The 15,200-nt window shown below is 44.5% G+C and overlaps 1 protein-coding gene across 1 annotated transcript in view; it reads right to left on the reverse strand.

The window, feature by feature from the left end:
• Window positions 1-15,200, reverse strand: part of TGFBRAP1 (transforming growth factor beta receptor associated protein 1) — a 65,074-nt gene that overhangs the window by 26,813 nt on the left and 23,061 nt on the right. The window contains exons 2-4 of the mRNA XM_025869079.2: window positions 14,346-15,046; window positions 4,264-4,458; window positions 1,785-1,939 (exon numbers count right to left, since the gene is read on the reverse strand). Of these exons, the coding sequence (XP_025724864.1) occupies window positions 1,785-1,939; window positions 4,264-4,458; window positions 14,346-15,033 (1,038 nt within the window). The 5' untranslated portion in view covers window positions 15,034-15,046. The remainder of the gene's footprint in view (window positions 1-1,784; window positions 1,940-4,263; window positions 4,459-14,345; window positions 15,047-15,200) is intronic.

Raw genomic sequence — 15,200 nt, forward strand, 5'->3', positions numbered from 1 at the left:
ACACACACACACACACACACACACACACACACACACACACACACACACACACACACACACACACACACACACCACACACCACACACACGTTGTTAAAATAACTCAGGCAGAACAGAAGGTCTGCACAGCAACAGCAATGGCCGCTGGGAATGAAGGCTGAATTCAAGATCATTCTGAGGGTGTATTTCCAGGTCTGGATATAGGAGTTTGCAGCAACTGGGAGAAGGCAGGGAGCATGTGAGAAAGGAAAAGACTCCGACTGGGATACCAAGATGACACTCAGATGACGTCTGAGCAAGATGAGGACTAATATGGTCCAATATTGACTGTATATCCCTACTCGCTACTCAACCAAAGGATGGGAGGGGGCTAAGATCAAACAAGGAACATCGGACGTTTCTGTAAGAAAATGTTGCACACTTAAAGCATATGCACGTGTGTGCGTGCAAGGAGGGGGCACCACAATGTGTGGCGCACCTAGACATCCAACACATCCACAGGAGGCAGCTTATGGGGTGGAGAGCAAGCAGGGCAAGGACAGGCCTCAGACCCTATGGAAGGCACGGCCCCCCCACCTGGATTTGACCTACAGGCTGCAGAGAAAGTGTGCTCAGCATAGCACAGCTCCTGAACAGCTCTTCTTTTTGCCTCTGCTGCCCCCTGCTGAACGCAAATAGATCAGTCTCACTTTAAAAAAAATCAGGAACAAAGAGGAACACTTTATCAATCTTTAAATACAGAAAGGACACCCTCTTCACTTGTGGTGAGCATAGCATAACCTATAGAGAAGTTGAATCCCTATGTTGTACACCTGAAATTAATGTAACATCGTGTGTCAACTATACTAAAAAAAAAATTACAAAAAAAGATGCCTACTTTCATATCCATAACCATAAATTACATGTCTGGTCTTCTTTCACTTGGCAGCATAAAGCAACTGAGGCCAGAAGGCATTATTTCATTCCACAACAATCACTAAGTCTTGTGGAAATCTGACTGATTGGTAACCATCAGGGGATCATGATTAAGTCACAGAACTTTTCATGATCAGTTTCGATATTCAGTGAAGCATACACACACCCATAGGATGTTTCATTACTTTCAAATACATAGAGTAAGGCAAACTAAGCTAACAACTGATCAAGCAGCAATTTTTAGGGAACCTGATTTCACTGGACATAAGAATAACTTGTGATTGTTGGATCAGTTTTATTTATCACCCCAACTATATTAAAGTCGGTGTCTCAAGTGCATTAAAAGTTTTCTCCTCCGGAAATAATTAGATGGATTTCTGCAGTGTTAGGCCATTTATCAGTATGGCTAACAAAGCTTTTCCTACCGATACTAGAAGTCTAAACTTTTAACATTTAACCCCATCCCAACAAATACAAATTCTAAATTAGGAGACAAATTAAGCTGCTATTGTTACTCTGTTGGTTTATGAGAACTATGCTCCTGACTCTTCCCTGGAGGCCCACTAAAGAAGAGAGTTGATAAGAAATACTACTTGGTATATATGTCAGACTCAGGAAATCAAGACAGAGGTTCACAGTCTGACTTGGCCTCTGCTGGCAGTGAGACCTCAGGCCAGCTGTCCTGGACTGCTCTGCAACCTGCCTCCGTATCTGTGTGATGTGGATGGGCTGTGGAAATGAGACAACAGATCCAAAAGCAATCTGCAAATCGTGGCGCACAGGGAGGGCTGACGTATGTTAGTGAAATCTGAATGTTTTCTAGCTGGTGGCTTGGCGGCACGCTTTCTTGTGACCAACTTAATTACAAACCTGAAATTTTTCTTTTGGAATATTCCTCCGGGCTCCTTTTGCTAAAACCAAAGCCTCTTCCACTCTATGGCTTGCTAGAAGATCCTGTATTTGCTTTTCCAGGGGTAAGGGAACCAAGATGTAAACTCCTTTACTTGTGGCGACAATCACTCTTCCTGGGAAAAAATTCAACAGTGTTGGAAAGAGAAAGAACATATTGCACAGACACACGCTGCTTCCCCGAAACGGGCTTGTCATCCAATCTGATGGCTGATTTCATCGTAGTTCTCCCAACACAAAATTCCTACAGAAATTATAAATTACAATGCTTTTCTTTTCTTCTTCCCACATTGGCAACTGTCAGAAAAAGTATGGACGCTAATACCACATTTCCAAAATACAAAATATGCTTTTTTTGCCATTTATTTGAAAGTGCTGATAAATTTAAAATCAGTTGAGTATTGGGGCGCCTGGATGGCTCAGCCGGTTAAGCATCTGACTTCAGCTCGGGTCATGATCCCGGGGTCCTGGGATCGAGCCCCGTGTCAGGCTCCACCCTCAGCGGGGAGTCTGCTTCTCCCTCTCCCTTTCCCCCTGTTCATGCTCTCTCTGTCTCTCTCTCAAATAAATAAAATCTAAAATAAAATAAAATAAATAAAATAAAACAGTTGAGTAGATACATAATATATAGTCCAAAGAAGTTGTAGAGATCAATTATGGCAAACGATCTATGAGAATTACGAGATACTTCCTATAAAATTTTTTAAGAATTCTTTTCTTTCCATGTTAGTTTATAGGAAACTAAGATTATAATACTATATTCTGAACCATGAGATATTTCATTCTCACGTACCATCCAAACACCCAAGTCTCAGCCTGGCCTTATTCATTTCCCCGCAGCCCCATGAGTTCACCTGACCGGTGGCCATCATCCCCGTGGTACTTGTGAGACCCTGTGCAGAGAGCGCACAGAAATGGAGCTGTACTCCAACGCGCACTCCTGCTACAAAGCTTTGAGTTCTGCTCCCTTCTGGAGACACTCTTTAAGCAAAGTATCACCTGTATGCAGAAAGCAATGGGATAATCTTTCCTTCCCGTCTGAAGGATGACTCAGTGTCAGCCAAGCCTTCCGGGCTCCCCCGCCCTTCTCTCCTGGGATCCCATCGTTCCACTCCAGCCCCACTGTCTGGTGTCACAGAAGGCCTCATTTTTCCTTGCCTGGACATCTCCCTTTTAGTCTTCCTGCTCTGCTCTCTTGCCCAGATTATCTGCCTTCTATATCACAAGCGAGGTCATTTTTCTCATACTGAGATTCTGTCCCTTCTCTACATGGGTGTCCCTTTTCCTGGGAAGCCTCCCCTTGTTTGCATTGGGGGTGGGGTGGGGGTTGCACAGGCAGTCTCTATGTGCCCATGACCCCGTGCCCACTTTTTCCACTCGTCCGCGGCACTGTGACATTGTTCCGAGACACACTCTTCTGATGTGTGTGTCGGGGCCCCTGACTGGAATGTGACACCCTTAATGTGGGGGCCAAGAGTCTTAGTAAGTTTATATCCCTCACATCTAGAACAGGAAGGGCGATGTTTGGTGAGCTAAAATCCTTAAATGGCAAATGCAATGTAAAAATCTAGATCAGTTCTCGGTTTGAAGAAAATATCATAAAAGACCTTCTTAGGACAACTGAGGAAATCTGAACACGGTCAGCTCATTTTCTAAGGGGCGAAAGGGCTTTGTAGTTATATAGGAAAATGCTCTAATTCTTAGGAGATGTGTGTTGAAGTATTTCGGATTAAATGTCATGATGTCTTTTACTTACTTCTGAATGGCTTGGCAAAATGTTTACAAGTGTTGAGTCTAGCTGGATGGTATATGGTACTTCACTTTGTTTTCCTTTCGACTTTTCAGTACGCTTGAAAATATTCATAATAAAATTTAGGAAAAGTAAAAGAAATCCCTCACCTGGCTCACTGCTGCACACAAGGGGAAGTCCCTCCTGACAGCCCTGGTCTGCTGCAGCCTCATCTCAGGCCAGCCCTCCTCACACATGACGTACTATAGTCACCCTGAATTGCTTGCATGGCCCGAAGACCAGGGCTCCCTCTTGTGCAGATCTGCAGGCACCTTTCTCTCTACCTGAGGTCCTTTCACACCAAATCTGCTTGGCTGACTCCTACTCATACTTAAAGGTTTGGCTCAAATACCATCTCCTTCAGGAAGCCCTCCTTGATTAATTCCAGGAAACAGTTCCTCCTCTGCTCTCCTGATTGGCCTTATTTCATGCCTATCAAGCTCTTCAACTGCTACAACTATCTGTCCAAATGTCTATCTCCCCTTTACCCTTGGAGCCCCTGGAGCCCCAAAACTGCATACCATTAACTGTGTAGCTTCAAAGTTTAGCATGAGGTCCAGCTTCGAATGGACCCTTACTAATGTTTACTGAAAAAATATCACAAATGGGTTGATAAATAAATTTCATTAAGATTTCTGGGCAAAGTAGTACCTTCAAAATCCTGTAGAATGTGGCCTTCCTTAAAGGGCAGGGTCTGCTTTTGCTGCTGGTCCAACATGCTGTGCACCGTGATGAATTCATCATCGAGCGCTATGACATATGGGAAGCAAATGGCTGCCCCGATCACATTCTCCGACCAGTGCACAGGGGCTCGCTGAGATATGCCAGCAACTGTGGCAAACATGCCTGTAAAAATAGGAAGAGTCAGGTGGACCTCCAAAGAACTGTGGCATTTTTCCTTTCTGTAGATGTGTCCCCTCCTGCCTTCTATTTCAAGATCATAAAGATAATATAATATGCTACAGGTGTGAAGAAGCCTACATAACTTTATTAGGAAGAGAACTACCTTGCACTGAATGTGTACCTTTCATCTGCTTCCAATTAAAGATGAGCTTAAAAAGAAGTTTACATGTACCCCCCTGAAAGTTTATAAAGCGCACGTCCTCACCTGTGCAGAAAAAGTTACTTCCCAGCAATTTAAGCAGCTTTGCAAGCTCTCTCTCACATCCAATCCTCCAACTGGTTAGCGTCTCTAAGTTACAGCCCTTCCTTGTTGAATGAATATTGAATACATCCCCTCAAACATTTACTGAGCTCCTACTATGTGCCAGGCACTGCACAAGGCGTCCTATCAGGAACTGTCCCTGCTCAGAGCTGAAGTCTAATATTGGACACACGCACCCTCTAATGCAGGGACAGAACCAATTTTGCACTTCAAGACACACTGCTGTTGAGTGTTTGCCAATAACTTCCATACCAACTGACGGCTTATCTGTCATGTGCATAAAGTACCAAACTAGCCATTTCTCAAAGAGCTATATATAGTCCACAGATACTGGGGTTTACCAAATTAATACATTTGCAAAGTCAATCCACTGGAACTTAGTTTTCAAACTAGCTGATGTCAAACACCTTTAAAAACAGCATGCTGTCTACCAGGTATTTACCCCAAAGATACATATGTAGTGATCCAAAGGGGCACGTGCATCCCAATGTTTATAGCAGCATTGTCCACAAAAGCCAAACTACAGAAAGAGCCCAGGTGTCCATCAACAGAGGAAGGGATAAAGATGTGGTATATATACACAATGCAATATTATGCAGCCATCAAAAAAATGAAATCTTGCCATTTGCAATGATGTGGATGGAACTAGAGGGTATTATGCTAAGCGAAATAAGTCAGTCAGAGAAAGACAATTATCATATGATCTCACTGATATGAGGAATTTGAGAAGCAAGACAAAGGATCATAGGGGAAGGGAGGGAAAAAGAAACGAGATGAAACCAGAGAGGGAAACAAACCATAAGAGACTCTTAATGGTATTTCTCAGGAAACAAACTGAGGGTTGCTGGAGTGGAGGGGGGTGGGAGGGATGGGGTGGCTGGGTGATAGACATTGGGGAGGGTATGTGCTATGGTGAGCACTGTGAATTGTGTAAGACTGATGAATCACAGACCTGTACCCCTGAAACAAATAATACATTTTATGTTAATAAAAAAAAATTGCTTGCTGTCCCCCCTGCCAAAAAAAAAACCCAGCGTGCTGTTGCCTACAAACCATCAGCTGCTATTGCAACAACTGGTTTCTACTGTAGAGGATGGAGAACGGGGAGAGAACACACAGAGATATGCAGAGAACTTCACGATTAAAACAAGGGAAAGTATCTCAACTATACCATTCGAGCAAAATTCCTAAACCTGTGAAATCATCAACCCACCTAAATTTTCTGTAGTTACAAAGACTAAAAGATACTGCAGTTCATCAACTACAACAGCCTCTAAATTAGGCTGTTCCTGAAACTGGGTATCACGTGGGACCTCACGCATGCGTACACGCCCCGCTCTTACCTAACACACGCGAGGCTCTCCCTGAAACAACACTGTGCTCAGAGCACTGTTAGGCCCTGCTTAACACTTTACATACGGGTTCTGGGCATGTGGTAGCAACAACTGGACCTCTCAAGCTGAGGGTTGCCAGAGGGGAGGTGGATAGGGGATGGGCTGGATGGGGGATGGGCATTAAGGAGGGCATGTGTTGTGATGAGCACTGGGTGTTATATATGCAACTGATGAATCACTGAATTCTACTCCTGAAACCAAACTACACTATACGTTAGCTAACTTGAATCAAAAAAAAAAAGATGATGAAACAGTAAGCCGAGTGTGTGTGTGTGTGTGTGTGTATCCCCTCTACTAAGGAGTCACAATTGCCTAATGTAAACCATTCTGACCTTGACTATTCCCTTTGGCCCTGCAAAGTCTCCAAAACTCATTAGGAAAAAGACTAACAACTCAATACAGAAAGAGAGGCTATAAATTAGTAATTCACAAAAGACAAAATGCAAATGGCTAATAAATGCATGAAGAGAGTCTCATATTCATCAATAACCAAGGGCACAAGTTTAAATGAAAAACAGTAAAAACACAACTTTTACTCATCAAATTGGCCAAAGGTTATAGACCGATAATACCGAGTATTGGTAAGGTATAAGTAAACACCTTTTGGAGAATGATTTGGGTATTATCTACCACAACTGAATATACACTTACCCTCTTTAGTTGATTCTACTTTTATTGCCAACTCGTAAGTGTAAGGGTGGTCTCTGCGATATTTTTAGTAACAGTGTAAAATTGAGCAGAACACATGAAAAGATGATGTGGCTCTGGGTGAACGCACCACGAACAGAAAAGAAGGCTCCTCTATTAAATGAGTACAGACAAAAAGAACTACTATAAATTAGCACATTGAGCAGTGATTTCAGTTTGAACATTCGCTGTGTGGAGCCCAGAGTTCGCTATCAAGAGACGGACAATGGATTCAAGGGTTCACGGGTGGTGAAGGGGTTAAGGGAAATATGTAAACAATGACCACACAAGAGATAAAGACCAGGGCATAGAAAGGTGGCGAGCAGGTGGAGTGCTGATGGAGGTCGTCTGGACAGAGCTGAGCGATCAGACCCCAGCCCGCACAGGAAAGAGGACACACACAGAGGGCAGCAGCGGGGAGGGCACGTGTCCCCGGAACAGGGCACACCCTGTTTGGAAGTCAGGCTGCCGTTGGAACGGACAGCGCTGGCCTCTAGTCAGGCTGAGGAGTGTGGCCTGCACTTGTTACAGGTCACGGAGGCTTTCGAAGGCCAGTCGGGCGGAAGTGTGGAAGCTGCGTGCAAAGGAGCCACACAGGGGAGGGCCAGCCAGCTGCCGGCCACCAAGGAGGCGACCTTGGCTAGGCCCGAACTGGGGCACAACAGAGGGGGGCGGCCACTTCCAGGGGTGAATCGGGGAACCTGGCCGCTGACTCAGTGGGAGCGAGAGAAGGTGAGTTAAGGGCCACCATGCAGCTGCCAGCCTCAGGACTGAACAGCACTGCACGGAGTCTGAAACGAAACATGGATTAGGATGCAAGGCTGGTTGGGAGTCAGTGTTTGCATTTCCCGGAACTGGAGGTCACAGACTTTCTCAGGGGGTGGTAGTAGCATGCTTCCCGAAGGGGACAGCATGCTTCCACAGAGCACACCAAAAGCCACAGTAGAGTACAGGATGACCCGAGAGGAACGGTCTCCACAGAGTGCAACCCAGGACTGCGCCTGAGGCTGGTGGGGGCTTTTCGTTCTCATCTCTTTCCAAAGTAGGTAAGAAATCAATGAAAACGCGGAAAACTCCACCAAGATGACTCAGAGCTGGAAGGCAGGACTGAACAATGAGGGTAGTCTGGTTCTGTCGCCGCAGTCAGACAATGCATGGGACCGAAGGCCCCACGTTTGGCATTGCCGGTGTTTTACCGTAACAGAGAGGACGTAATTATACAATCGGAACTAGCCTACCAACTGCATCACCAAAGTATTCAGGTAGCATTAGAAACTGCTCAAGAAAAACCGAGGGGCAAAGCTTTGGGCAGCTTTAAGAATCTGGAATGAGGACTGAGCTTTGGAGGAAGAAATGAGGTTAGCACTATCTTGACTCTTCTGCGCATTTAGAGCCAGCCAGCTGAAAAGAACCCGAAGGCACGGGCGCCTGCATGCCCCTCCCCTGGGAGCCTGGCAATCGTAAACTGTTAAGCCCAAGGACACTGCTAAATTTTGGGTCAAATAACCACGTATAGCACACTCTCCCGGGAACATGGACAGTAAGACGTTGTCCAGCCTCATCCTGGAATTAAATCTGGTGGACTGCCTTTACCTACCTAAGGCTGGGTATCGCCTGGCCCAGGAGGTGTGCAATGCAGAGGCCCTGACATGAATGTTCTCGTAATGAAATGGGCAGAAACCAGAGGTCAAGAACAAAGGCTTCTATTCACCCAAAAAGCAGATGACACTGGAATAAAAGGGCAAAGCAGTAACTGGCAGCTGATGGGCCCAGGTCAGGCATTAGAAGGTGCCACAGAACAACTTAGGAACAAAGCTACTGTTATTAACACCCACCAATTAATTATATCCCTGCGGAGCAGGTGACAAACTCTATTGTTTCTGAATTGTCAGTCAAGTGCTGTTAATGTGCAAATGTAACAAATGTGTAAATGGTACATCTTTAAAAAGCATTATTTTCAATTGTGCACCCTTTAAATATCAGAGGACCCCTTATCTGAGCAGGGAGGAAGGGAGAGGGCCAGGAAGACAGGGGGCCATGTGGAGTCAGGAGGCGCTTAATTATCTGCATTTTTCAAGAAGTATTATCAAAGGACAGAGTTTAAAGTCACAAGACTCAATCACATTATGAAAATTTCAACAAAGTATTGCTGAGAATAGGAAACTCTAAGCTAAGGCAAAAAGCTGAGAGTGGTTCCTCATGACACAGGAGTGAGCACGTATAATCTTCAGGGAGAAACAAAAGCAAAACGAAAATACATAGCTTTCATATGTTTAAAGTTGCATTTGCATTCATTACAGCAATTTATTTGAACCTAATTCTTTTTTTATAAAGATTTTATTTATTTATTTGGGGGGATAGAAAGAGGGCACGAGTAGGGGGAGGGATGGGGGCAGAAGGAGAAGCAGACTCCCCACTGAGCGACATGGGGTAGGGGGGCTCAATCCCAGGATCCCAGGATCACAACCCGAGCTGAAGGCGGACACTTAACCGACTGAGCCACCCAGGCGCCCATATTTGAACTTAATGCTGAAGCCATGTAATAAAGCTGGTGATTGCTATGCTGCACACAGAACCTGTATATAGGTAATGTATAAGACAGCTTACAAGTGATATTGGAGTCAAATGTTTTCCCTATAAAGCCCAAACAGTAAGGTACTGGCTCATAAGCAGGCAAGCACACTGACGGAACAGAACAGAAAATCCAGAGATAGACCCAGTGGCATAAGGGAATTCGGTGTGCCTTAAAGGCAGCCGCCTACATCAGTGACAGAGGGTGGGCTCTGCAGTCGGTTGGTTGGGATAATGGACAGCCATAGAGAAAGGATAAACCAAATCTGTTCCTTATACTCTGCACTATAAAAAGTGAAACTATAAAAAAATGAAGCCATAAAAGTACCAGCAGGAAACATGGGTGAATTTGTCTATAACCAGAAGAGAGGGAAACGTCCCTAATTATGACTTGAAATCACGTGCACAGGCGATGCAGTGGTAGAATTCTCACATAATTATGACTCAAAATCAAGACAGAATAAAGTAAAAAGGTTAATACATTTGATTATATAGGAGTGTTGAAGAAAAGCTTTTGCAGGGTAAAAATTGGAAACAAATATTTGAAACCTACACCAGGCAACAAGTTGGTGTCTCAAACACATAGAGAACACTAAAAGAAATGGCAAGAGAAAAGAACAGATAATCCCCATCAAAAGAAATGCAAATGGCTCCTAAATGTATGAAAAAATGTTCACTCTTGGGGCGCCTGCGTGGCATAGTCGGTTAAGCATCCAACTCTTGGTTTTGGCTCAAGTCATGATCTCAGGGTCGTGAGATTGAGCCCCACGTTGGGCTCCAAGAGGAGTCTGCTTAAGACTCTCTCTCCCTCTCCCTCTGCCCCTCCTCCCCCCCCGAAATAAATAAATAAATCTTTTTAAAAAATGTTCCCTCTTGCTAATCACAGGAGAAATGCAATTAGCTACGCTGAGATACCACTTCCTCATGTACGGGATTGCAGACAACACAGAAGTTCAACAACATAGGGAACAGGCATTGTCATATGTTGCTGGGGAGAAGAGAAAATATACAACCTTTATCAAAGGAATATGGCAATACCTAGCAAAACTCACATGCATTTGTACTTTGACTCAACAATCCCACCTATAAAAGGCTTTTCCATAGATCCACCAGGAAAATACAAAAAAATAAGTCCCTAGTAAAACTGGAAAAAACGCACATGCCCACCAATAGGGCTGATTTTTTAAAAAAACCATGGTACCTCCACACGACGGGGTAGCATGCAGCTATGAAATGAGGAATATCTCTGAATTATATTACAAAGGGGTCTCCATAATACATTAAGTAAAAAAAAAAAAGCACTGAGAGATACAAATACTTACATATTATTTATATTTTTTATTAAAAAATGAAAGGATAAACCATAAAAATACCATAAAAATAAAGGTTGCCTAAGGGGGAAGAAGAAAATAAATGAAGATGACAGGATATCAGCTCTCTGAGAATAGCTTGCTGTAGCCCACCTGACCTGGAACCTTGTACATATTTATGTAGTAAAAATATAAAATGAAATAAAGCAATTCCTAAAAATCAAAAGTAAAATAAGACAAATTAACTGTATATCCAGGTGGTGGCATAACCAAACAGAGGGGGACTCTTCCAAGTGACTTTAAAACACAATAATGTGACCATACATTCCTGATGGGTTTTATGTACACCCTACCCTCAAGACAAAAAGAACCATAAACAAACTATTTTCAGTCATTGCAATATGGGAACAGTGGTGTCAGTATTGTTGTTCTGCATACTGTGGGATTAGTCAAAGGAGCAATTATGTCGGGCAGTGGTTTACTAAAGACTCTGGGTGTAGTTTAAGGCAGATAGGAACAGAAAGACCCATGAGGTCAATGCCCTGCAGCCGTGAACTGGTTCTATCAGTATGGTCTCACAATGGATTTTACCTTTACAGAAACACATCCTTCCCAACTCTGTCCACTGAAGAGTCCTGAACACAACAGGCAACAAGCAGCTCTAGCACCCAGCCCGTGGTCTCTAAGCATCAGGGGTCCTTGGAGAAATGGCTGAAACCAGATCTAGGGCAGGAAAAGCACAAAATGAACCTGGAACACTTTCCACACCAGAAGGCGAGGAAGCTGTCCAAGTTCTAGGGTCATGTGAAAGGGGTGTGACAGTCAACCTGGACAACCCCTGCCCCCTGCCAAGCACAAATAGATGGAAATGCACCATATGTGTTTGCATCCATGATGCATCCTGGTATCTTTTAAAAGTCGCTTCAGGAGACAGAAGGGATCACCTTATTGAGAACCATCCTGTGCTGCCTTTCTTATACAATGGACCTGGGGGCAGCCAAATACAGTAAGTTTCTCCTCACTGAACCAGTCCAGTTATGAAGGAGGAAGGGACAGAAACAGAACGCTGCCATTTGGCAGCCCACCATGATTTAAAGGCTCTACGCATCACTCATCAATAGCTCCTGACATCACAGAGAGAAAAAGAAATTACACAACCCTGATGGAAGTCCTCCACTGCCAACGAGGAAGTCTTGCCTCTCCCCAAAACAAGCAAAAAAACCCCAAAAAGACAAAAAACACACCCTACACTTGAATCTGATAAGAGCTGGCATCCTAATTATCAGTTGGCAGGAAACACAAAGGTCAACCTGACATAGTAAACAATATAAAGGGATAAAAATCATCAAAATTCTGCTTCTCCCTCTGACCTTCTTCCCTCTCGTGCTTTCTATCTCTCATTCTCTCTCTAATAAATAAATAAAATCTTTAAAAAAATCATCAAAATTCAGACTGTGGGATGCTACAGGTGAAATGATCCAACCTCTTCAACAAAAAGGGAAAAATAAAAAGAGAAGGAGAAGGAACCTTAAGAGAACTTACAGACCCAGAGAAGCTTAACAGATCAACTGCAATGTACACGCCTCATGTGGGATCTGATTAAAACTGAAAAATACACATATCCTTAAACATAAACTTACGTAGATAGGTATTTACATATGTCTCTCTGTTTATGTGTGATAACAGGAGAAATATGGCATGCCTTGATATTTGGTGATATTAAGGAATTACTGTTAAATTTTTTTTAGGTATGCAATAGTATTGTGGTTTTCTTCTCTTTTTTCTTCCTTGCTTTTTTTTTTTAAGGAACTTAGAACTACAGGGGCGCCTGGGTGGCTCAGTTGGTTAAGCGACTGCCTTCGGCTCAGGTCATGATCCTGGAGTCCTGGGATCGAGTCCCACATCGGGCTCCCGGCTCAGCGGGGAGCCTGCTTCTCCCTCTGACCCTTTCCCCTCTCATGCTGTTTCTCTCTCTCTCTCTCAAATAAATAAATAAAATCTTTAAAAAAAAAAAAAAAAAAGGAACTTAGAACTACATACTGAACGGTTCATAAGAGAAGTGCTATGATGCCCACGATGCTATGCTAATTGAGCAGGGGAAATGGTTAGGTGTATAAATCAAACAATTGCCAAGGAATTCATAATAGCTGGAGCTGAGTACATTTGAGTTCATTATAATACTCTCTTTACTCTCTCTATATTTTCCATAATACCAATCTTTATTAAAACCAGGAATTTTTGTTAAAGAAAAAGGTGGTTGGGGTAAAGAATTTTTGTCCAGAAAGTAAAAATCGGAGCTATTGAGCCATGAAGAGACACGGGTGAACTTTAAAGGCATATTATTAAGTGAAAGACACTAATATGAAAAGGTAACATACTGTATGATTTCAGCTACATGACACTCGGGAAAGATCAGTGGTTGCCAGAGGTTGGGGGTTTAGGGGATGAACAGGTAGAACACCAAGAATTTTGAAGGCAGTGAACATACTCTCTATGGTACCATAATGATGGATACATGTCATTATACATTTGTACAAACCCAAAGAAGGTACAACTCCAAGAGTGAACCCTGATGTAAACTACAGACTTTGGGAGATTACAAAGTATCCTTGTAGATACAACCATTATCATAAATGTACCACTCTGTTGGGGGGATGTGGATAGTGCAGGAGGATGTGCGTGTTTGGGGGTAGTGGGTATATGGGAACTCTGTACTTCCTGTTCAATTGTGCTGTGAGCCCAAAATTGCTCTGAAAAACAAAAATGATTTAAAAAAGTAAAAATCAGTAAGTGTTCACTAACTAGAGTTCATGACCTCAACTTTCGTTATTAGCGGAAAATACGTTTGTACCCCTCACTCTGAGATGAGATGCCTACACACAGACTACGGTTAACAAATACCGGTGGTGAGGTAGGCTCACCCTCCCCAGCACCCGCTGTGTGTCACAGACACACACAAACCCTAAAATGAGCCATCCACGACTGAAAGAAAGTACAAGTCACCCATGCCGTGAACAGCTCTGAGTCTTAATTTCGAGAAGGCAGCACAGGGAATTCGCAAGGCCATATGACAGAGCCAAAGCCCTTTCAGGGGGCTAGAGACAAGACAGTGTGGTGGGATGAAACTGCAGTCAATTGAATAAATAATGGACAGAACACTGAAGTCTCCACACTTGAAAATATGCCTAAGTGAGCTCCACTCCCTTTCATAACGAAGAGTAAAAACAACCTACAAACCCACCCACACGTGAGAACATCTTACAAGGAAGTCTTACGGATTTTTATTTTGTAGTTATTTACTTAAAGGAATTTTCTCCGCAGAGCCATCTCGAGGCTCCTCTTTAGCACGGAATAAAGCTGGCTTTCCTTTATGACTGGCCTATTTTTGTTCCACTGACCCTACATTCACTGGACAATCTAAGGGAACGTTAGCACACACTGGTTCTGCATTCTGTTTACATCTTGCCACACATCCTCGGTGTTGGCAAATACTCTTCACGAGTATCTATCTTCACAGCTAAATTCTCCCAGATCTGGGCATGGAATGGACAGATGGGAAGGCAAAGGGAATGGACAGATGGGAGGCGGAGGTTGGTGGAGGCTCACCCAGTCCTCCAGGACCTGCCAGGAGGAACTCCTGTCTCCCGATCCTCTTGACGATGGGGCGCTTCTCCTCGCTGCAGTAAGGAAATAGGTCCTGGGAGAAGCCCGTGTTGTAGTTCAGGATGATGTACTGTGTGGTCAGAGCTAAGCACAGGAAGTGGCCATCCACAGCCACGGCCAGGGGCTGCTCCGGCGTTGACACCTCCCTGACGATCTGAACCCGGTCCTCGTACACCAGAAACAGCTGGATGGTCCTGCGCTTAACCGAGATGATGCAGACTTCCACGCAGAATGGGTCTCCGTTCACAGGGTTCTCGTTCAAGGCCAGCGCTGCGGCCCCTTTGATGCGCGCCCCTGAGGGGACGGGCTCCAGGCTCATCATGTTGACCAGGGTGATGGAGTTGTCACAGAGCACCAGCAGCCTGTTGAGGGCCGAGGCCGCTCGCAGCTCAGTCACTGGCTTCCGGAAGCCCAGGTGCCGGTGCAGCTGCTTGGCGGCAGAGAAGGTGGCCGTCCCGGTGGGCAGCGCCCGCTCCTCCAACAGGAAGTGGTGAACGACGCAGTCCCTGGTGCCCACGTAGAGGTTCTTCCCGCAGCACTCCACACATTCTACGTGCACGCGCTCCTTGTCGCCTGCTAGCAGCTCCCAGCCCACAGCAGAGACCAAGGTGAAGGCCTTGGTGCTCATCATGTCTGCCGCTGCTCTGCGGGGAGAGGGACAGGGAAGTTAAGTCAGGGCAATGAACAACAAGCAGAACCATGTCAGATCGCCACGAATACACCTCGTTCCCCAGTTATGATTTCAGGGAAAGGACACCATTCGACGCTGTTAAGAAACAGTACCAGGAAGAAAAGCTC

This window comes from Callorhinus ursinus, unplaced genomic scaffold (genome assembly GCF_003265705.2).
Source record: "Callorhinus ursinus isolate GAN/ISIS: 27379988/994484 unplaced genomic scaffold, GSC_fseal_2.0 scaffold10, whole genome shotgun sequence".
Classification (NCBI taxonomy): domain Eukaryota; kingdom Metazoa; phylum Chordata; class Mammalia; order Carnivora; family Otariidae; genus Callorhinus; species Callorhinus ursinus.